We start from the raw sequence: 25,071 nt of genomic DNA on the forward strand, positions 1-25,071 counted from the left end.
GAATAACCTGAAATGTCTTAAGGTAAGTAAATGCAATTTTACCAATATTCTGCCTGTTATTAAATGTTTTGTGCATTTGTAATTTTAATGTAAGATATAACGCATATGTGTAAATGATAAACTGATAATCTGAGGCAGAATAGTGTTAAAATTTAACTTGTTTTTCTTAAGATATTTCCAGTTCATGTTATTCTGATTTTTGCAGATGTAAACATTATCATAATGTCATTTTACGTTTTTCACTGTTATTATTTTACTTGTCTGGCCCACTGGAGATCATATTGGGCTGAAAGTGGAACTGAACTAAAATGAGTTTGACAGCCAGATCTACATGTTCTTCTGATTTTAGCTGCGTCCGTTTGACAGAAATTATTTTGGTGTTCTCCGTCCAGCCGTGGTTATCGTTATGCACTGGTGCTATCGCGAGAGTTTGTGGGACGGTACGCTATCTCCGTGTGCCTATCTTGTACCTATCAGAGCAGCAGGCTGAAGTTTCTCACCGCTGATGGTGAATAGCTACTGCTGCGGTGACGGGCGGAGGAGAAGAAGAAGCCGCAGAAGGAGTCAGCAGTGGCAGAGGAATGAGAGCGCGGAGTTAGTCTGATAGATTTACTAGTATTATCTGTATCATCGAATACTTACAAACCCCAGAAGGGAAGGGAAGGGAAAGAATCCGGGAAAGATGGCGGCCGCGGCCTCGCCGGGCTCCGGCTCGTCCACCTCCTCAGACTGGATTGTACTGAGAGACGGTTGCCTGCGTTGCGACGAGGAGGGCCTGCGAAGCCTGTCCTACCACCCGGCCCTCAACGCTATCCTGGCCGTCACCAGCCGCGGCAGCATCAAAGTGATTGACGGCACTTCTGGGGCTATCCTCCAGGCTTCAGCTCTGCACGGTAAGCCCCGAAAGCCCCGTGTCCGGCCCTGACACCGACACTTTCAGTTTGGATTGTCAACACGACACGGGCTCCGGTTGGGATCTGTGCTAACCATGTTAGCTTCTTCTAGCGTTTGTATTTACCGCTAAGCTAGGCCTGTTTAAATTCAGGAGCAAAACGGGTTTGATTTTAACGGCTTCTGCTCGTGCCAAAACACGGCCACAGTGGTGGGAGGTGGTTGTGCTTGTTGGTCAAACTGGGGCTCAGTGGTTACTCCTGTTTTCCACAACATGACAGATTGAAACTGCCATCAGGCTAACAGCTAGCATTAGCATAGCGCTAGTTTAGCCGGGCAGCCGTCCCCTGTCCTGTCATTTACTGTTGGTTAGTGTCATAGCCCTGGCTTTAAGACCACTACCACTTTGTGAAAATACTCAATTGCAAGTGCAGATCCTTCGTTAATGTTTTATTCAAGGAAAACAATGTAAGGATAATTAGAAAAAAGCACTTGAAGTGGGGGAAAGTAAAAGAAACACGGTGTCTGTCAGTGTTTTGTAGAATGGGATGGTTTTGGATTCATTTACGCCTGCATTCAAGTGCTTGGTGCTTTTACTGCTGAACCTGATTTAGGCTGAAATCATTAGAATTACTTTTATATACTGCTGACTTGTGTGATCTACAGTAGTACATCATTTTCTGTATTATCATACACGTGTGGCAAAGATTTAGAGACTACTGATTTGGCTGTTTATAGGTATGTGTTTGCGTCAGATGAATAGTTTTCATTATACCACCAACTACTGACAACATTTCTTCTGAATTCCCCATCAGAAGTATAGCTTTTTAGAGAATGCCACCTGTGACAGTCCACCACAATAACAAGTAAGTTTTCAGACCTTGAGTATCGCGAAGACAACAAGATGATATAGTTATATATTGATTCTTAAACAAGCATGTGCTTATGTTTGGATTTAGGAAGAGTTACAATAATGGTTATTAATCCTGATATATATGATTTCACTGAACAGGAAGGGGGTGGACTAGAGCTGTCAGACAAATGAGGTGGAGTAAACAATACAATGTTTACCTCTGAGATGTAGTGTGGAAGTGGGCCACGTTGTAGACTATTTATTACAGAGGTAAGGCCAAGGCTTTACTACCGCAGCCTGGGTCCAAATCCCAGCCTTTTGCTGCATGTCACCCCTTCTTTTCATCCACTTGCCTCTCCTGACCGTCTTCATTGTATTTATCTAAAAAAGTGTCAAAGTCCCCAGACAGTACTGGAGAGTATGACCTACTCCAATGATTCCTTTACATGTTGCGTACTCCTGCTGTTTCTATTGGTAGTGTGATTATTGACAGTTTTTAAAATTTACGCTGTCATGGAACACTAACTCCAACCTCAGGTTCATTGAATCTTTGGTTAGGTTTAGGCTTATAGCAGAAGATGTGTAAAACTAAAATGCAGTTAATTCAACTTAATTTGAAAGGCAACATCTGTGGGTAGAACACAACTTGACATCAAGTAAAATGCATCACCAGTGACCAGGTGGCTGTAGAGTAGTTTGAGTGTCGCTGTGTTATAATTATGTAATATAATGTGAGATATAATAAAATGTGCACCTTTCTACAGCAGCTCTCTCCTCTCTGTCCTCATCAAAAGACGTAGATGCTTTGATGCTGTTTTGTGCTGTTATGGAATGGGGGGGCCAATATATCATGCTTATGTGACCTACCATGTTGCTACTGTGAGTAGCTGCAGAGTAGAAGAGGGTAATTAAAGCAGTCATTCACATATTTAACCCTTCACTACTCTAAACATATCCGCGATCAGCCAAAATCTTTTGACACAAGGTAGACTTTCAACAGCCTGAAAACAGAGTCACAAAGAGGTGCAGGAGTCTTGTTTCCTCTGCCTCCCCTCTTGAATTACAATGTGCTGGAGGGTGATTGTGGAATTTTTACTCAGTGATGCCAAATACCTATAGTTCACTGAAACTTTAATTAAAGTGTATTAATGTGAGTTGTTGTTGTAGCTATTTAATCCAGTGGAGGCTCTTTTTGCCCTTTAAGTTTCCCTTTTGCACCTCTGTCAGTTGTTAAGAGGCATGATGTGTGATGAAATGAACCATAATCCTGTAGAGTTACTATAGTCCACTATAACTTAATGGAATAACATGAACTCACTTACTGAAGCAGCCTGACATTTGTATGTCATGCTGGGGTTGTATGAAAGCACACAATGTACAGACAGGATATTGCACACAATGTGTCACAGGTGGTATGTACCTCACTTGTACTTGAGTATTTTCTTATTCTGTAGCTTCATATTTACTCCACCACATCTCAGACAAGCATTAGTTACATAGCAGATTCATATCTTTCATATAAAATCAAAATCATCTCTAAATTGCTGCATATTATGTATAGCAGATGAAGCAATGCAACAGTATTTAGAGTAATTAAAATGAGTTTCACCATTTGCAGCTGAAAAATTAAAAGATGAGCCCATAGATGCATAATAATAATAATTGTGGAATCAGTCACTCTGCTATTTTACTTTTGGTACATTTTGGTATTTTAACACAAGTACGTTTATACTCAATCAAGTTTTGGAAGGGAGAACGTTTGTGTGTGTTTTTACACACACTCAGCTTCTTTTCTCTGCTTGTAGGTAGTTGAATAGGGCTGTAAGAAAGTATTGGTTCTGTAATATATCGCAATATTTCATTTCACAATACTGTATCGATATGAAAAAGTACTGTATCGACATTTTTAGGTATTTATTCAAATGCAGATATTGTGGAGGTTCATTTTTGTTTTTTTGATTTTCTTTATTGTCTATATTTTATTTATTATTATTCAACACCCTTTTACTAAATAATGTTAGTTCCTTTGTTGGGATCGCACAAAAATACTGTTCTGATGTTAGTTCTGAACTAATAGAATATGAACATTTGAGCAGGATCTTAAACTGTAATGTCTGTAAAACAAAATTTAACATTTAACAGAGGGAGATTTTGCGATATTGCATTAGATCCTGTTGGGATCACATAAAAATGCGTTTAGTATTTGTGCAGATTTCTGGTGTAATTTAATTCTTCAAGGAAATAATCACTTAAAACAAGAAACAAACAAAAATTGCCTTTTAACAGTATCATGATATATCATGATACATCGTATTGTGATTTGTATTGTATCTCCAGATTCTTGCCAGTCCACAGCCCTATAGTCGACAGCATTTTGGTGTGTCATTGTGTTTTTTTAGACTTTTATAATGTGTGAGCTAATGAGATTGGGGAGTCTCTGTGTTTCTGTTTTGTCACTGCTGCCAGTGAGCTGTGTGTTGTCAGTGTTTTCGGAAGAATTTCACAGTGACTTTTCTTATATGCACAAAGTAATATATTTTGATAGAGCATGGGGAAAAAAAGAGCTTAGAAGACTAAACTCAAGCTTCGTTTGCAGTCTGTGTTCCACCACCGAACATAAATGAAGTTTACTCAGCTGTCAGCCCATGTTTGTCATGTGTGCAACACGATTATGAGATGTTGTGAAAAAGCCAATAATTTTACTTTTAGAGAAGAGGTTTTTGTCATAATTTTTAAGTCATCGCAGACATGTACGGAGGACTCAGTTTGACAAGATTGTTTAATCAGGAACATGGTTTAACATACAAACAGACAACATGTAGTGCAGCCAGATTAGGAAGACTGTTGTGATTTGACAGCATCCCAGATAATTAAAATGGTAGAAAAAAGGCAGGAGAGGTTACATTTAGTGAATATTTCTATGTGAAAAATTCGCATGTTTGTAGCCATATATCTGCAAGTTGAAGTGTACCTGTATCCTATGGCTTGAGTTAAGAGAGTTAAGTGCACCGTAAAAACCTTATTTCATCCTATGCCATACTCTTCAGTGAATAAGTTTGAGTAATAATTTTTTTTCCCAAAAAGCGCTGGACACTCGATGGTTCCCATTTTCTTAATAGCACTTTGTCACTTGTCTGGTCTGAAGAAATTTCATTTTTATAGTAGATACCAGGGCGACGCGGTGGTGCAGTGGTTAGCACTCGTACCTCACAGCAAGAAGGTCCTGGGTTCGATTCCAACACCAGTCGATGGGGGGTGGGACCTTTCTGTGTGAAGTTTGCATGTTCTCCCACCATCCCATGTTCTCTGGCTCCTCCCACCATCCAAACACATGCACTGATAGGTTAATTGGTTAATCTAAATCACCCATAGGTGTGAATGTGAGAGTGATAGTTTGTCTCTATATGTTCAGCCCTGTGATGAACTGGTGACTTGTCCAGGGTGTACCCCGCCTTCGCCCCTATGTAGCTGGGATAGGCTCCAAGAGACCCCCGTGACCCTAGTGAGGATAAAGCGGGTTCAGAAAATGAATGAATGAATGAATAGTAGATACCAAACTGGAAGAAAAATCCAAGGCACTTTCTTTAAACATTAAAATGCCTTTATTACCATGGCATGGTCATATCTAGACCTAAAAAACTTCTACGCGTTTTGGCTTCAACCCTTCATCAAGAAGTCAAAGACTGACTTAGTGATGAAGTGATGAATTTGACTTCCTGATGAAGGCTTGAAGCCGAAACGCGTAGAAGTTTTTTTAGGTCTAGATATAACCGTGCCGTGTTAATAAAGGCATTTTAATGTTTAAAGAGAGTGCCTTGGATTTTTCTTCCAGTTTGGTATCTAGTTTATGAATCCCTTTTTCCAAAGAGCACCTCATACAAACTCTTTTTGGGTCCGAGAAGCATTCCTTCCCATGAATTTTTAAATTTAATCTTAATTTGAAACAAATTTGCAGGAGTGAAAACCGCCCAGACCGCAGTGTGGTCCAAACAGTTGATGGTCCAAGGTCCATCCAAACGAGGTGGCCTCAGTGTGGAACAAACTGAACCATAGTTTGGGTCATTTGCTGTGTGAAAACCCTTTAGATTGTCCAGACCACTTGTAGGAACTCATGCCAGACTATTGCTGCACATGAACACACAGAAGACAAATTAAACATGTGTTCAGAGAACGCAAACCTCCGCCAAACACCCTGAACGGTGTGCATGTGTGGATCGACTATTTCTTTTTTAATTCAACAGTTTTCCAGGTTGTTCCGTACAGCAGAAATAGTTGAAGCTTCGTACCAGGCATGTGTATGTCAAATTATATTCAGTTCACATCAATATTAGTTGAGTTCTAATTTTAAATGTGTGGTAAATGGGATTTTCAATGTTAAATGTAAATGTCCACAGAGTCCACATTCCACAGTGGATGTGGACAATTTTGTGCCAGATACAATATATTGTTCTAAGCTACAGGTGGATCCAATTGGAGGCTAATCGGAGACGTTTTGAATTTTTGATGAATTTTTGAACATTGCTCAATGATGACAGATGGAAAACTGTAGATTTTGTGACCTTGCTGTGACCTTGAACTTTGTCCTACTGGGACCAAAATTTACTGGGTTGGTCCCAGGGCCTAGGCCTATCTGTGGGGAAGATTTGGGAAAGATGGGTCGAATATTTTTTTCCTAATGTTGCTAACAAACAAACAAACAAACAAACAAACACACAAAGCAAAGTGATCACAATACCTCCTGGAGGAGGGAATAAAAATCACCTGATTTAAGAATATGCCAGCGACCGATGCATAGCCATCTATAAACCAATTCATGTCAAGTATGTGCAACACACGTAAATGATGACAGCGGTAGAGGTGTTAGAAAATATCAGTTCTGCAATATACCACGATATTTCATTTCATAATACTGTATCGATAGTAAAAAGTACTGTATCGATATTTTTAGGTATTTCAGGGCTGTCAAACTCATGTTAGTTCAGTTCCACATTCAGCCCAATTTGATCTGCAGTGGGCTGAACCAGTAAAATAATAACAGTGAAAAAAGTAAAATTATATTCTGATCAGGTTTAAATCTACAAAGTTTCCTTAAAAATCTGAATAACATGAGCAACTTGAATTGTCTTAAGAAAAACAAGTGCAATTTTAACAATATTATACCTCTGTTTATCAGTTTATCATTTACACATGTGCATGACAATCGCACAAAGCATTTAGTAACAGGCAGAATATTGGTCAAATTGCATTTACTTTTCTTAAGACGTTTCTGTTTGTTCATATTTGTTCAGGTTATTCACGTTTTTTGTAAAAGTGTAGTTTGGCAGTGTACAAATTTTCATGTAGTTTTACTATTTTACACCAAAAACACAAAGAAAATTTGGGGTTGTCATTATTTATAGGTTATTATGATAATATTTTACTGGCTCTGACCCACTTGAAATCTAATTGGACTGTATGTGTCTGTATGTGGAACCTGAATTAAAATGATTTTGACACCATTGATGTTAATAACTAAAGTGTAATTGTTACATTTCACAAATTCATCCCGCGGGCTGGATTGGACCCTTTGGTGGGCCAGATTTGGCCCCTGGGCCGCATGTTTGACACCTGTGAGGTATTTATTTAAATGCAGATATGGCGGAGGTTCATTTTTGTTTTTTGTTTTTCTTTATTGTTTATATCTTATTTATTATTAACACTGTTTTATTAAATAATGGTTATGTGAAGTGTCTTAAAAGCACTTTTTACTGTCTGAGAGGCAGATGGTAGTTCCTTCGTTGGGATTGCACAAAAATACTGTTCTGATGTTAGTTCTGAACTAATTGAATATGAACATTTGAACAGGATCTTAAACTGTAATGTCTGTAAAACAGAATTTAAGTTTTAACACAGGAACATTTTGAGATATAGCATTAGGTTCTGTTGTGATCAAATAAACATCTGTTTAGTATTTGTGCAGATTTCTGGTGTAATTCAATTCTTCCAGTAAATAATCACTTTAAAAAAAGAAACAAACAAAAAATTGCCTTTTAACGGTATCACAATATATTGTGATATATGGTATCATGGTCCTAGTATTGTATCGCCAGATTCTTGCCAGTACACAGCCCTAGACAGCAGGATGCACATGGGTATATTATACAGGGTTAGTGTAGTCTTCACCCAAAATTGCACTGTGAATGCAACTCTAACTGGACCGAATCTACACAATGTCCAAAAATGCACATTCAGGTGTGAAAACAGCCTCCCAGTTCACTTTCACTCTTTGAACGCTGACAGCTGTACACTACCACAGTACACTTCATCACATCACATGCCTGAATTTTGAGTGCAGGGAGCCTGTGAGCACTGAACTGGTAGTTCAAACTGTAAAAGTGCAGAAGTTCACATGTTCACTTAAGGTGGGACTGTTACAATAAGTTTCTGTGATTTTCACCCCCCCATTGCTAGTTCTGTAATCTTTGTTTGTGACGCTGTTGACTGTAAACGCTCTCACTTAACACACTTGCAAACATAATCCCACATGTGGAACATAGGACAGATTTCAGTAAAGGACAGGAATGGTGTGTGTGCATTGTGGCACTCCTCCTGAAAGTGAAAGAGAACTTAAACCAATAGCTGTGCAGCTGGACTCATGGTGTCTGAAGTTGACTTTACTTTCAGTTTATCCATTTTCACTAATATTTCAGTATTATTAAGGAAAGTCTGTGTGTTTACATCAGGGCCAATGTTTGGTTTGTCAGTTTGAGGAATGGGTAAAGTTCAGGACGGTCCTGTAACTTTTCTGAGAGAGGAGTTATGTAATAAAATGTGTTGCAATGTTTGTTTATTGAAAATCATGGCAAACACTGGCATATGGAGGACTTCAGTCTCCATTGTTAAGACACATAAACAGAATATGATAAAATAATATAGAAAGGTAATTATGATTGGATTGTTAAAAAGTTTCTCCATGTTAATTAATATTTGCACTTCATTCTGATTCAGTAATTCTACATATGTTCAGTTAAATCACTGTACGGCTGCTGTCCTCCTTTTTCCACATTCACACTGCAGAAAGTGGAAAAATGCCCTCCAGTAGGAAAATGTACACACAGCAGAGGAACCTAAACCTGTAAATTACTATTCTGCTCACTCACTATTCTGATTATTCTGATATAAGTATATATATTTACAGTCCTTGGTGATTTCTTATTGTTGGATCTGGAGAAGTGATGTATAAATTACAGATGCACATCATGGTAGTGTGAGCACACTAACCTGACAGTCAATACATGGATGTGTAGATCATGTACAATGATTTGCATACAATAGATGAGGAGCAATGACTATTCTGAGGCATTGAGCTAAGCTATAGGAGCTCACCAATCCCCTATATGTACAGACTCCTGAAGGCTGACAGAGTTTTTGCTGAGATAATAGTAAGGATTATATGAAATTTTTAGTGTATGTTACATTTGGTGGTCTTTGAATTTCTCTAAAGTTAATCTGTATCTGTAATTGATGTTTTATTTTAACAGCAAAATGACTGAGCTTTCCAATGGCTGTTGAGTTTATGAACATGAGGTAATTAAAGATAAAAGAATGCCCTTGAGCCTGGCAGTTATTGATCTTAAAGCTGCAGGAGACTTTTGTCACCAATTTTTTGTCAAATCTGTCAAACCCCAGTCATAGCCTAAGTATCATGAATCCGTAAGTGTTCCTGTGATTACTCACCTGAATGTCTTCGCTCGCAGTGAACAATTTCCAAGTGTGTTCCACCATAAACAAACACTTTGTTTACAAACAGAGCCTGTTGGTAACTCGGGCATTTTCGAAATTTTGTCGTGACGTGCATTGTGGGAAGTGGAGCTCCAACCGTTTCTACGTTGTGGCTGTTGCAGCTGCCAGGCCACTGCAGCCATAATGCAGCTGGGTGAACCTCCGCTTCCCACAACGCGCAGAGCGACAAAGACCTGTTTTGTTTTCTTGGACCTATCAACCAAAAATGTGTAATAATTAGTCTGTCTATCATAGCTTAATGACAAACCAGAGATATGAAAAGTAGGGGTGTAACGGTACACGTCGTACCTCACAGTACGCCCCTCACAGTTTGGTACGAGCATGTACCGTGGTACGGCTCATCTGTCATTTTCAAATGACATTTCTGGACAGCTCGCGTTTATATTGAGGACTTGCAGCTGACGTCACTGGTCATGTGATTGTTGTTTACACCGCCATATTGGTAGGCACGCTATCTGGATCCAGAAAGTCAGAACTGTTGCTTTATATTGTGTTTTTCTTTGGACTCATGTTTGCGTGTTTTGTTATTTGCGAGTCTGTCTGCTTGTGATAAAGCCACCATAGATGAGTTTACATGTTTACTATTAACAGTGATGCGCGTAACTTGGAGGCAAAAACAGTGTTCCCAGCTCCAGCCGGCTCACATCAGCCGTACACCTCTGGGCTCTGCCCCAGAACTGGTGAACGAGCTGATATGTTAGCTCTAAAACGGTCCATTAACTGTCTGTGTCCAAAAGCCCCTCCCATCTTCTCTTTCATGGCCGCATAATTTGACTTGACCGCATGTGGAAGGCTGTTCCATAGACTGGCACAGACGGGGGGGCAGTATTGTCACCAGCTCAAGCTGAACTCAGCAGTGTCGCCTGCCGTAGCTCCGCCCACTTCCATCTGCCTCACCCAGCTGAGAAAACTCAAAGGGAGCAGGTAGATCCACAGTCACTCTGTCTCTATGGGGTGATGGTCCAGGGGAAGCCCTCCTGTAGGTTTAAAGGGGTCTGCAGCACCGGACCACATGATGACAATTCTTTTTTTCCACGCCACTAAGCGCGACAGGCACGCAGGCTAACTATACTGAGAAGCTATGCTAACCATGGTAATAACTCTAAACAGCAGTGGGCAGAACAGAACCAGCTATGACACCAATGGAACCCGGCGGTCTGTATGCAGAACTGATACTGGTGAAAGAGAAGGAATAAATGGCGCACAGGAGTTTAGCAGGTCCATCCTTTAACACGTTGTACGATCCAAGGAAAGCTTGCCTACCAATATGGCGTCGTAAACAGAAAACCACGTGATCATGTGATGTATGTGCAAAACCTCAATTAGAGCTGTGCAACTTTACTCTTCTTCATAGTATTCGGCCAGTATGTTCATTAAGAGTAGCTCTGGTGGATTGGTTGAGAAACCTTCATTCCAATGTACAGGACACATGAGAGTATGAAGGCAACATTAGAAACTGTCGTGCCTATTTACGTACATAAAGTGAACATAAATGAGCCCTGAGGTTCTCCATCAGCTCCCAGTTATGTTTTGGCGTACAGCTGGGCTCCAGGTGGTCTCTATGTCCGAACCATACCGTGAACTGTGACTCAAGAACCGCAATACGTACTGAACCATGGATAACTGTACCGTTGCATCCCTTATGCAAAGTAATCACTGCAGCTAAAACAGGATGTGAAGTAATGTAAAATAGGAAATATATACTGCATATCAGTCTGTGCACGTGTGTTGCTGTAGGTACTGAAATGATGACACTCACCAGAAGAATCAGAGTGTATTTTACACTAGATGAAAGGGAAACTGATGCTGATTAGTCGAACAGCTGACCAGGCAGGCTTGTTTGACAGAATGTGTTTGCTGTAGTTTGTGTGGTGCTAGATGGCAAAAGCTGGACATATACACAGCTGAGTGTCAGGCCTGTTTACAGTGTGTGAATATGACAGCTGATTGGAACAGTCAGGCTCAGTCAGTGGTCACAGGTTCAAATAATGGACTATGTGCTTCAGATGCAGCCGTTGCATGACATTCCCCAAACTCCATCAACCACTGGAGCTGAAGTCGCATATCTTTTGAAAAACATGTTTAGATTTTGAAGCCAGAAATTAGTTACTTCATTTCTGCTTGAGAGATCATGAACAAACACAAGATGAGAAAATGCATGATGTGAAGTGTACTGTTTTAAAATAAAGAAAGAAAGAAAGAAAGAAAGAAAGAAAGAACTTAGAGGACAGACCTATACTGCATTACATCAAAGACACATCACAGAAGGTCCAGATCCAGTGGTGACACAGACACATTTCCTGTTCAGTAGTCTCTGTTTAAACTAAATAACTGATCTCCATGTTTATCTTTTTTGTCACTTCACTCAAATGTCCAGAACATGCTGTTCTCATCATAAATGGATCCTAAATGAAACACAGGGCTTTAGCTCTGATGTTAAACTACATCCAACTTAAACTAAACTGCATCCAAAAAATGGTTTATTTACATTGCAAACATGGCATTTAAAGAGTTAAAAAATGTGACAATTATTGAGTATTTTGTATTTTTATTTACAGTTCAAGTTGATGAAATACAAAAAAAGTCTTAAAGAATTTAAAAAAACAGTATGAAATTTTTTTTTACATTATTCCATAAGTGTACATTTTATGCACACTTGGTGCTTAGTAAGGGCCTTGCTGGACGGGATACCAGAGGGTTAACAGTCAGTCGACATTTGTGTTTTGGCGACAGTTGACAGACCGTTCTGGTGAGGTTTGGTCGTCCACTAACTGAATGTCCCCAGACTCAATCATGACAGGAGGAGCCACATGTACCCCAGATGAATGCAGACGCTGAAGACACATTTTCATTGGTGGAATAAATTCATGAGGGTTTTGCAATTAAGACGAGTTACTGTTACTTGAATTGTGTAGTGTTAGGTGATCATAAAACCTGGCCCAAGTTGTTTGATATTATCATACGTTAAGGTTTGACTCTCAACGCTCATGTGACTCTAGATGTGCTTTCTGCAGCACAACGTGGGAAGCAACCCCCGATGGACAGTGGTCGGTTTAAACAGCTAAATGGCATCACAGTCCAGACTAGTGTGAGGCCCATCTGTAGAGAATGATGTAGCTGCTGTCAGTGAACATCATGAACAGACAAGTCATTTACTCACAGATGTTTGAGTTTAATTTGCTCAGTTTTACGCGGTTTTGTTCTTCCTCTGCAGTTCAGTCATTAAAGTAGTTTTAGCGCTCCATATGGGCAGGGGTGTTTGTCATTTAAAATACCTCATTACCTATCCAGTGTTTCCTCTGTGGACTTTAGAGCCCCAAACATAAATGAACACAAGCTCTGATTTTTCTTTTTTTTCTCTCCACTAAATCCTGTGGAGATGAAGCTTAAATTTATTTTTAAAACCACAGAGTAAAGACACAAAACAGACATAACTCATAAGGAATCTAGTTTCACCAGACTCACAATCTTAGCCCAAACCCCAACCCAATCATTTAACCCAATACTAAAACTCAGATTTCTGACAGAGTGAGAAGAAGGTCCCACTAGTTGCAATAATTTTTCTGTTCTGCAATAACAATGCAATATTTATTCAATATTTATCAAAAGTAAATGCAAATAAATACATAATTTTTATATTGATTTTGTTGATGGGTATACATATTGTTTATAGATGTATATACTGTTATTTATAGGTAATACAACCTGCAAATATTGCTGCAGTGACTGGAGTTGTACTCCTAGTTTTATTGTACACACAATGACAATCAAGGCTATTGTATTGTATTGTATTCGATTCTATTCTATTGAACTTCAGTCTAAAACAGTCTTTTACAGTCTTCTAGTGTTTTTTAGGCAGTAGTTGTGAGGCTTGTGCTCCTCTCAGTCACAGACCTGGATGAGCTTTAGTTGATGGAAACACCCGTTAGGTGAGTCGCGGTCAGTCTGTGAACCAGTAAATGACCAAGGCTTCCCTGTGTTTTTATCCTCACATTACTATCCATAAATAAAGTCAGCTTTCAGTGTTTTGCATTTGCTTTCAGTCATCCTCCTTCCAAACCTGACTCTGTGTTCCGTTGTCCTCTGTCCCGTCCCAGCTAAGCCCGGCGGCCGTGTCAGGTGTCAGTACTTCCCCGCAGTGGACAAGGTGCTTTTTGTGGACGACTATGCAGTGGGATGCAGGAAGGACCTGAACGGCATCCTGCTCCTGGACACAGCACTGCAGCCTCCAGTGGCCAAGCCTGAGGACATGGTCCAGCTGGAGCTGCCGGTAACAGAGGTAAAGACAGGACACGCTGGGGCCATTTTTACTGTCGGCACCAATTAGGAAATGATATAAACCAGGGGTCTCAAACATGCGGCCTGGGGGCTAAATGCAGCCCGCCAAAGGTTCCAACCCGGCCCCTGGGATGAATTTACAAAGTGTTAAAATTCCACTGTCAAGGCTGTCGAGTTCATTTTTAGTGTCGGTTCCACATACAGACCAATCTGACCTACAGTCAAATAATAATAGCAGAAGAACCGACAAAAAAGAATGACTGCAGATTTTCTTTTCGGTTTGATGTGAAAAAAATAATATTACATTATGTCTATAAATACTGACAACTTATATTTTTTTGTCTTTGTTTTAGTGCCAAAAATATCATTAAATTATGAAAATATTTACTTTTACAAACTATCCTGCAACTATAAAATGTGAATAACCTGAACAAATATGAACAACCTGAAATGTCTGTATTAAATTCAGCCCAATTTGAGCTCTTTTCTTCCTGTTCCTCAGTGTTTAGTGTTTTTGTAGATCTGATCCAGAATGCACATGGACTAATGAGAAGTGGAGGAAGAAGATTGGTAAAATTGCACTTATTTTTCTTAAGAAATGTCAGTTTTTTCAGGTTATTCACCTCTTTTTTGTTTGGATTGTTTATAAAAGTAAGTATTTTTTCATAATTTAATCGGGGTTTTTGCACTTAAACAAACAAACAAATAAAATTGGAGTTGTCATTATTTATCGGTTATTCTGTTATTATTTTACTGGTTCGGTCCAACTGCAGATCAAATCGGGCAGAATGTGGCCCCTGAAAGAAAATGAGCTCGAGAGCCCTGATGTAAACTCACTATTGCTTTTGTGATTGTTTCCAAACATGGATTATTTATTAATGGTTTAATTAACAGGGATGGTCCAGTGTACATCGATAAAACGAGAACAGTAATCCCATAGAGGTGTCGTAGTGGTTGTAGCGAATACTAATTTGAGCCAATTTGTCGCTGGATGAGCTTTTACCAAATGCAAGAGCAAAGTACAAAGGTGAGCTGAAAACAGGAAAGTATTCTAACACAAAACAAAACTGATTACACTGTAAAACATTCAGCACATTAAGTATAGAACCCTTTTTTTTTTTTTTTTTTTTTTAGCTGTTGCCTAAATATTAAAAAAATCACTTGTGCTGATATTTATATTAATATAAATAAAATGTGGTATGGCCAAAATGTTATGATTTATAAAAAGTTAATAGTCAATATTGGTAATTATCATAAATGTCAAGTCATTTCTTTCAAGTTTGTTGATTTGGCCACATTATTTGTAGTTTTAGGCTCTTCGTTAATGTCAGAAATCTAGTTAAGAGCATTGAGAAAAATTGCACTAATTGAATAATTTTTCAGCATCAAAATGAGCATGACTTGAGTCAAGTTAAATGACAACACATTTTACATGAAAGTGCAAAGAGAATAAAGCCTTAAGACAAAAAGAAAAATGGACATTATTTGAACAACCGTAACATTGTGTCATGCTAGTGATCATTCTCGTTTTATGGTAGGTTATGATCGTTTGTAACAAAATATCAGACTTTTTCCAGTTGCAACTTCTCTGATGTGAGTTTTTCATTGTTTTCTTCCATCCATCCATCCATCCATCCATCCATCCATCCATCCATTATCTTCCGCTTTGTCCGGGGCTGGGTCGCGGGGGTAACGGTCTAAGCAGGGACGCCCAGACCTCCCTCTCCCCAGACACCTCCTCCAGCTCTTCCAGCTGTTTTCTTTGTTTTGATAATATCTGATACTATTGCATTTTAAATTTTGCGTGAATAAAGAATGCAGTTAGAACACAACACTCACAGTTGGAAATAATAGCCAAGATTTTACTATTTTAATGTAGAAAGATGGTTCTAGGATGAATTGTCAAAATAAACAGTCTTGTTCACAAAATGTTCCTATGTTCAAACTGAAATGATGTTTTACAGACATTCCAGTTTCAGATCCCATTCAAATGTTCAGATTCTATTAGTTCACAACTAACATCAGAACAGGATTTTAGTTCAATCCCAACAAAGGAACGAACATTATTTAATAAAACAGTGTTAAATAAGAATAAGTAAAATATAAGCAAAAAAGAAAAACAAAAAACAAAAATGAACCTCCACAATATTTGCATTTGAATAAATACCTAAAAATATCGATACAGTACTTTTTAATATCGATACAGTATTGTGAAATGTAATATCACGATACATTGCAGAACTGATATATTCTTACACCCCTAGTCAAAATGAGGTGACCCTGTAGTTTGAGAAAAGTGACCAGTGGTAGCAGAGGTCGACGAGCCTCGGTCAGTCTTATAATGGTTACTGATCAGACATTCAAGTGTATTCATCTGAAAGCTGCTATTTTTTATCTGTGAAGAAAGCAGCCAGTTGGACACATACTGGACATATTGAACAGAGGCCTGGGGTCAGTGTGAGGAGACTTATTAATCATCTTGTCTGTGAGTGATTATTAGAACACTTTATTTTAATTAGTATTCATCATTTCAGAGCTCTAAGGTTGACCTTAGTGTTGTTTTTAGCAGAATGTCCTTTCAGAACATAGATCCATTAAAGTAGCAGTTCCCCTCCACCGTGCATCGCACTGATCGATTTGGCCCAGTTCCAGTGCACAGATCACTGACCGTGACGTTAAGTCCTAACAAATCCACCTGATTGACTTTTGATTGACTTCCCGGTAGACTGCAACTTAACAGAAGAACTCGCAGTGGCTATGGAAATGTTTTTTGGAAGATTTAAACAAAAAAGAACAATTCACATTTTGCATCACAAAAAACACACCTCACATTCTGAGTTGTTGTCCAACGTCAGCGTGATGGCATTTCATTATGCCACTTTTTTACTGTTATGAATGGTAAATACTTCAATGATGCCAGTTTTCTGTTTGAATAAAAACAAAATGCTATTACACACCACAATACAGATGTGTCGGTTAGTTTTTCACTTCTTGGGTAGTTTCATAACCTTAAAATCTATACTTATTTCCAAACGTCTTGGTGTGATATAAAATGTCCATGTCAGCTCTTCAGATCAATGGGTCAGTCCATCTGAGTTAAACCCCACCTCCTTCAATTTTGATGAAATTTGTTGTATGGGTAATTCAAAGCCAGAGAAGCTGAAATTTCAAATTTTAACTTTGCCGGACCAACGGTTTTTTAGACATGGCAATTTCATTTTTTCCACATTTTTGTGAAAAAGGCTGTGGCAGCCTCATTTTAAAAATACAAAGTGATACCACAGCTGGACAAGGTCCATGTAGGCTCTGTATGCACGTCTGCTGCACTCTTAATACACAGAATTTACTAGGAATCTGGAGGTAGGCTTATATTCTATCCCAATTCCCAAAAACCTCAGATTTTTTTTATATGTTGTAGGAGACTGCGGCATATTCAAGTACAGACCACCAGAGTCTGAAACAGCTTTTATCAAGAGGCGGTTAAATTAATGAAGTTGAGCCCCGGAATGCACTTTAAATTGGCACTTTACTGCTGTACACTTTAGAAATAAAACTTTGTAGTTATTTATAGGTAATTTTTAGGGGGGGGGGGGGATTATTGTTATCGTTTTTTTATATCAGTATTTTATTATTGTATTATTTTTATCAGTAATTTATACTATTTACTAAATGCTGCTGGTCCTGAGTACAATGTTTGGTTTCTGTGTATTCTATATGCTGAAATGACAAATAAATTTGAATCTTGAATGGTGACACATAGGGCTACATTTTTCATACTGGTATCAAAGAGGGCGGGCGTGTCCCACAGTGTCAATTTCAAGGTCAAAATATAAATCAAAAGGTCATCCACCTCAAATGCTAGATTTAGATTCCTTACGGTCTCCCCTTTACAGAAATACCATGCTTTTTAAAATCAGACCAGTGGTTGCTGAGTTACAGAGATCTGAAATTAGGCTGCCACAGCCTTTTTCACAAAAAAGTGAAAAAATGAAATTGGTGTATCTCAAAAACCATTGGTCCGATAAAGTTAAGATTTAAAATTTTGGCTTTTCTGGCTATGAATTACATATATGCCAAATGTCATCCAAGTCAGAGGGGATGAGGTTTAAAAATGCCATTTCATTGGGTGATCTGAGATGGACTGACCCCAGTGTTTTAGCATCCTGGCTGTTTTCCACTCAAAGCACTTTTTCATTCTAAAAATGTAACCTATATTTACCACAGTGGAAGTTATCTGTTAATATATCAGTAAAAACAAGGAAAAATGCCTTGCATTACATGCTGCATGTGCTTTTAAGATTTACTCTTTAAGTATTGAAATTTAGGATCAAATGACAAGACATTTTGATACTTGATAATATCAGAGCAATTTGGTTGGTGCTATAAAAGTATCAGTGCCCAGGCCTTGATGTAAAGCTCATGTTGAAAACAAACACTTGAATTCATTCTGAAATCTGAGCCTGTCTTTACTGTCAGAGGAAATGCATTGTACTGCATTGTGGCCAAGTTTAAAATAGCATGCTAAAAGTCCTCAGTTATTTGTTTTGCCCATATTTATCTTTGTCAGCTTACTGCCTCAAAACCTTCAGTTTTAGTGTTTTATTTTCTGAAAATAAAACTGAGATAAAAGATATTTAGGAAATGCACACTTTGCCTAGAAGGTAAACAAAAATGGATGAATCAGCATAGGATGTGTTAGCTGAAAAAAGTAATGGCTAAATGGTAAAAATAAATGTGGAAGTTAGTGTAGAGAAGAGATCTGCAGATGGGAATGACTCAAAGTTCTTGACCTGTGTACTATTATGTCTAGGGGTGTTAGAAAATTTTGGTTCTGCAATATATCGCGATACTTCATTTCCCAGTATTGTATCGATATTAAAAAGTACTGCATCGATATTTTTAGGTATTTATTCAAATACAGATATTGTGGAGGTTCATTTTTGTTTTTTGTTTTTCTTTATTTATATCTTATTTATTATTATTTAACACAGTTTTATTAAATAATGGTTATTTGAAGGATCCTAAAAGCTTTTTTTACTGTCTGACAGTGGCAGATGGTTATTCTTGTGAAACTAACACTAAGGCTCCAAATAAGTGTAGATATTACAGGTAGAAGTGACAGAAGGTCTTCAATGAAACCTGATAACAGACATTTTGCAGATGTAAAAATCAACTTTGTAATCTACAATATAAAGATGATATTAAGCTTTTTTTTTCCAACCACATCACATCACATCTTTTTCACCCAGTAAGGACGTTTAGAAAATGAGAATGCAGTGAGCAAGTGTGTCAGAAACAGAGTCGAGGTTTAGATGCTGCAATGACTTCGTGAGGTTATTTGACTAAAAGTGCATTTATGCAAACATTTAGGATTTTTATTTTCACAGTTTCAGAAAATAGCTCATTAGATTAATAATTTTTCAGAGTATTTGACAGAAGTACCATAATAACAAACAATTACTGAATGAAAAAAGTAACATTTTCATCACTAATTAACTAAAGTCTGCAGTTCTTCATGTACTCACAGGTTGTGAACAATCATGGAATTAAATTACTGGTGCTTTAAAAGTCATGGGAAAAAATTTACATTTTGTCTGTAAGAATATGCATAAAACTGAAATAGATTACAAGTAGACATTAAGCAGTGACTTTGATTAGCTAACTTTTTAAATGTCAAAGTTTGAGGAAACTGAATGTATTTGGGGCAAGATTCTGAAAAAATATGCTGTATGCATAGTATCAAAAAAGATGAATTAATGAAATGCCAGATTCTTCTAAAGACGTCCTGATGATGACAGCCCTGTTTATCAGCAGGCCCTGTCAGAGTGTGACTTAAAGTACTGAATAGTAGAAATAACCAGTTAATGGAGTTCTACTTTGTCCCACTGCTTTTTTCAATGCACAAATGAAGTCAGGTATGTGTATATGTATAAGTTTTGTTTTTGTTTTTTTTCCATGACTTCTTACTACCTGTTTTATTTCTAAGGACTAAGTAAGATTACTTTGTCTTGCTACATATTTGAAATAAACTAAACTAAAAAAAAACCAAAAAAAAAAACCCCATGAAAAATAAGATATGGTTCTGTTAGTTCAGTTGATATTTGGCCATACTGTAATGTTTTACAATTAGGGATGTAACGATATGAAAATTTCATATCACGGTTATTGTGACCAAAATTATCAGGGTTATCATTATTATCGCGGTATTGTTGAAATGTGCTCAAAATGTTCAAAAAGTACTAATACACACAACTCAATAATTGAACCAAGTTGTATTTTGAAAAAAACAAACAAACAAACAAAATAAATGGCACAATGTACTTTCTGTTGGCAGAAACATTCAAATATTAACATGTAAACATCAAACATACACATGTGCATTAAAGATGGAACCTTATGGCCATTGTTTGACCATTTTCCAGATCAAGTTTGAGTTGTTTTAGTTTCTTTTTCCATAGATAGACTCTCTCTCTCTCTCAAAATGCTGTAATGAAACGGTTATCATGATAATTAGAATTTAAACGGTAATACTAACCGTTGGGAATTTTACTGCGGTTTATTGTTTTACCGGTAATCGTTACAATGAATTTACATTACCATGTGTCCACTTGCTTAACAACAATGAACTGAAAGGCAGATATCCTGTACATTACTCCATTCTGTATATAATCTAATGTGTATCTGTGTGTTTCAGGCCCAGCAGTTGCTGTCAGCCTGTCAGGAAAAGATCGACGTGTCCAACACAGAGGGCTATGAACTCTTTATCACCCAACTCAAAGAAGGCTTGAAGAATACCTCACATGAGACAGCAGCCAATCACAAAGTGGCCAAGGTGAGTGTAGGAGCCATCCTGGGTTCTTTTTTTATTATCAGCAGCATGAATGTCATGGGCTGGTGACAGACAAGGCTGCCATTGGACATTGTTTCATAATGATGGTGTAAAGTCATCCCACTCAGCAGGTGATGACTGAGGTCAGCTGTGTAACAAATGGCTTTTATTGAAGACTCCGCACAAATAAGGTCCTGGCATCAGAGTGGAGTCTGAAGAGCACTGCTGTAGTTGGGAGGATAGTGACGTTTGTTTTGGATCTGTTTTTCAGTGCACTGGCTTCCACATGATGCAGTGAAAGACAGAAGTTAGACTGAGGACTGAGTACCAGGGAAGAGCCCATCAGATTACTAGTCATCACACTGTCACCATCTTGAAACTTAGTTTTGCTGGGGTCCGATCTTAAAGGTGTGGGAGACTTTCATGACAAATTTTTCATCAGATCTGTCCGTCCTCAGTCATATCCTTAGTGTCATGAATCTGTTAGTCTGTCTGTCATTACTCACCTGAATCTCTTGCATTACAGTGAACAGTTTTGAAGTGCCATCCATCATAAACAAAACCAGTTGTTTACAAACCGAGCCGGGAGGGTACTCGGGCATCTTCGGAATTTTGTCGCGACATGCATAGTGGGAAAGGGAGGTTCACGTAGCCACCTGACAGCGGCAGCACAACCATATGATATTATATGGATGAAACATGACGCGCAAATGGCTGAAACGCGGAAACGGCTGGACGAATATGCACAGAGGGAAGAGAGCTCCTGCCGTTTCCGCCTCGTGTCTGAAGCAGATGCCGCTGTCAGGTGGCTGTGCGAGCCTTCGTTCCCACAATGCACGTTGTGACAAAATTCCAAAGGTGCCTGAGTGACCTCCCAGCTCGGTTTGTAAACAGATGGTTTTGTTTATGATGGATGGCACTAAGAAACTGTTCACCATAATGCAAGAGATTCAGGTGAGTATTGACAGACAGACTACCAGATTCATGATACTGAGGATATGACTGAGGTTTGACAGATTTGATGAAAAACCGATCACAAAAGTGTCCCACACCTTTAACCTTATAGTTCACTTCAGAGACTACAACAAGTCATGGTAAAAAATTTTTACCATAACATTTTTAAGTTTCATTCTACATTAACAATCTAAATGGAGCAAAAAGAGACGATAGAGAAAACTATTAATGTCACTGGGACTGATTTATAGTCAGTGCTGTAATTTGAGAACAATAAAGAAAGAATAATTTGTGTTTTCACATCAAAGTCTCTAAAAGGCTCCAGTAACACCAGAAAAAGTCAACAGATTTGTTGCTAGTTGCGTTTTAATCTCACTGGCTGATAGGCCATGTGCTATTGTGAATGCGCTGTGTTATCTTTGTTTTTGTCGTCTTCGTAGGTATGTCACCAGACAACAGCAGTTATTTTATTTTGTTTTTTAAGGAGGATCCCTGTGAATCCTCCAAATCGGGACCTTTAACTCATAGCCTTTTTCCATTATGTAGTTGCCCCAGTTCTATATTTGGTCAATACTGCAATTGCAGTTTGATCAGTTGTGATGAAGTAATCTTAAAACCCCTTTCCAATCTAAAAAATCATTTCTGTTAATTAAAGATCTAATTGAAAACAGTCCGTCCTAAATACCATGAAAGTCACGCGCTAAAGTTGAGTTTCCTAAATGGCTCATTTTTTAAGGGATGATTTCAGTCATATTCAAGCTTTTCTTTCCAAATACCACATTACTCAATTTAGAGCTGAAACAATTAATCGATTAGGTACTTGAAGCGGATGCAAAAATTCACGATTCGATTAATCGACTCGAATTGATTGAAGGGAAATATTCTATTGCAGTTTTCTTGAATTGAAGCTTCTTTGTGCGTCACAATAAGCGTCCGTGTGAAACACAACAGTGAAACCAATGTTTAACAGCAGAGAAATGAAGGAAACAAAGCTTTGATTCAGGAGAATTGTAGTTGAATGATTTTTTTTGTGGATCACTTTGAATCGATTAATTGTTTCAGCTCTAACTCAGTTAGTAAATTGTGTAAAAAAGTCCACAAATAAATAACTACAAAATTTTTACCAAAATTTGTCCTGACAGTTTTCTGTCTCTTATCACTTCAGGACAAAATAAGAATCATTTAATTTAGTCAACATAATTTACATAATTTTTTAAAGTTTTAATTCACTCGTCCAGTGTTTAGTTAGTATATGGAAGAAAATGGTGCTCAGAGGAGCTGATCTCCTGTGGGTAGACAACTGTTTTAAATGACTCTTTAGTGGTTTAGGAGGGAGGGCCGTGGTCAGCTCCAGGCCATCTTGTGTTGTTAGTTAAGCAGCAAATCACCTTCATTGCCTCCCATAGCCCCGCCCCCTTCCTCTGCCGGGGGTCGTTTTGACTTCAGAGCTTAGACCCAGTTGGGTTTGATCTGCAGAGCTGAACTATCTGTGAGCGTAGTCCTCTGGAAGCGCTGGACTTAACATTCATGTCACTGAAGTTCAGTGTCTCTCCTCTGGCCAGGCTCCATACGACTGAATAAACCTCCTTTTATCTCAGTATGCCGCTCCTTCACCACATATGAATCCAGAATAAGAAGTATGGTGAGAATTAGGCTGGTATTTATTCTGACATGGGTTTCAGATCATCACCATGCACGGGGCGATCATGTTCGCACCATGCCGAGCATAGTAAAGCCTGTTAACATGACCTACTGTGTGTGCACGTTGTGTCTCTGCAGTCCCACGACTCGGAGCCAGTGCAGCGGATGTAAGCGCTCCAGGGGTTGATGGGAAAGGGCAGCCAATCAGCCAGGCAGTACACTCTGGCTCTCACACTCCATTTCGCTTGTTTCTGCAAGCATTCTGTAGATGCAGATACTTTCTCCCACTTAGACCTGGAAACACACCGGGAAGGCAGTAACAGCTGTTTAGTCATGTGTTCTCTTACCTGCTGATCTGTGTCCGAGCCAGATTCTGCTGCTGGCAGCTCCGCATCCTCCTGGATGCATTTCTGCCTTTTATTTATTTATTTTACCTTTGCTTTGACTTCCAGTGTAGATGCAAAAATGCCCTCAGCTCATGCTGCTGCTGACTCAGACATTCACTTTTTGTACATCACACCCTGCAGACTAATTTCCAAAGCACCTCAGGGAAAACACACTTTTGCTGTGTGTAGTTTGCAGCATACACAGGTTTTATATAGAAGCTTGTGTTTACTTACTGTTTGCAAACATGAAGTTACGTCTCAAGTGTTTTTGAAGAGTCACTTCAGGCTCCTCTGTTTTGTGTTCCCGCTTTACAAAGCATACCAAACCAAACCACACTCTTCCGTACACCATTTCTTCATGTCCCTGACTGTTGAATGTCCATCCATACTGAGCACATGTTGACACCATAAAACAATCTTTTGAGAATATAAACCTGAGATCTCTGGTCAGTGTCAACTAGAGATTAGGGCTGTGTATTGGCAAGAATCTGACGATACGATACGATACAAATCACAATACTAGGATCATGATACGATATATCATGATATATCATGATACTGTTAAAAAGGCCATTATTTGTGTGTTTCTTTTTTTTTAATGATTCTTTCCTTGAATAATTGAATTGCACAAGAAATCTGCACAAATACTAAACATGTTTTTATTTGATCCCAACAGAATCTAATGTTATATCACAAAATGTTACTGTGTTAAAACTTAAATTCTGTTTTACACACATTACAGTTTAAGATCCTGTTCAAATGTTCAGATTCTATTTGTTCAGAACTAACATCAGAACATTATTTTAGTTCAGTCCCATCAAAGGAATTAACATTATTTAATAAGAGTGTTAAATAATGATAAATAAAATACAAACAAAAAAGAAAAAAATAACAAAAATGAACCTCCACAATATTTGTATTTGAATAAATACCTAAAAATATCGATACAGTACTTTTTAATATTGATACAGTATTGTGAAATAAAATATTGCGATATATTGCAGAACCGATATTTTCTGACACCCCTACTAGAGATGCAGCAATTGTTTGATTATTTGAACAGTGAATACAAAGATCTAAGAGAGTAGTTTTTAGATATTAAGTGTTTGGGCATTCTTTGTGTTTGTGGCATCTGTCAGTTAAATATCGAACAAAAAAGATATTACAGTTAAAGACAGACATTTAACAACAGCACTACACCCTCAATCAGTGCCCTTTCATCCATCATTAGCTATACTGGACTGACTCAGTAATTGAAGACATGATGACTGTTAATAATTTAAAGTTTTGAATTGTAAATGTACTGTTTTTTTTATTGCTCTGTATTAGCATTTTTCAGCATTTGGGTAGATGTACTACTACACGGGAGAATTTTGAGCAGTGGTCCTTGTTGCTTTTCTGTCAGTGACAACCATATAATTAAGTGAAGCTCAATCACAGTCACACCATTAGCGATT

General features: G+C 38.2%; 1 protein-coding gene across 7 annotated transcripts in view; it reads left to right on the plus strand.

Annotated features, from left to right (window-relative positions):
- The first annotated feature begins 449 nt into the window (after positions 1-449).
- birc6 (baculoviral IAP repeat containing 6) overlaps positions 450-25,071 on the plus strand; it is a 221,699-nt gene continuing 197,077 nt past the window's right edge. For 5 of the 7 annotated variants that reach the window (XM_030156692.1, XM_030156697.1, XM_030156695.1 and 2 more), the window contains exons 1-3: positions 450-893; positions 13,624-13,805; positions 20,499-20,636. In XM_030156692.1, the coding sequence (XP_030012552.1) occupies positions 683-893; positions 13,624-13,805; positions 20,499-20,636 (531 nt within the window). In that variant the 5' untranslated portion in view covers positions 450-682. The remainder of the gene's footprint in view (positions 894-13,623; positions 13,806-20,498; positions 20,637-25,071) is intronic. The other 2 variants (XM_030156696.1, XM_030156694.1) reach the window with 1 other exon arrangement.

This window comes from Sphaeramia orbicularis, chromosome 15 (assembly GCF_902148855.1).
Source record: "Sphaeramia orbicularis chromosome 15, fSphaOr1.1, whole genome shotgun sequence".
NCBI lineage: Eukaryota > Metazoa > Chordata > Actinopteri > Kurtiformes > Apogonidae > Sphaeramia > Sphaeramia orbicularis.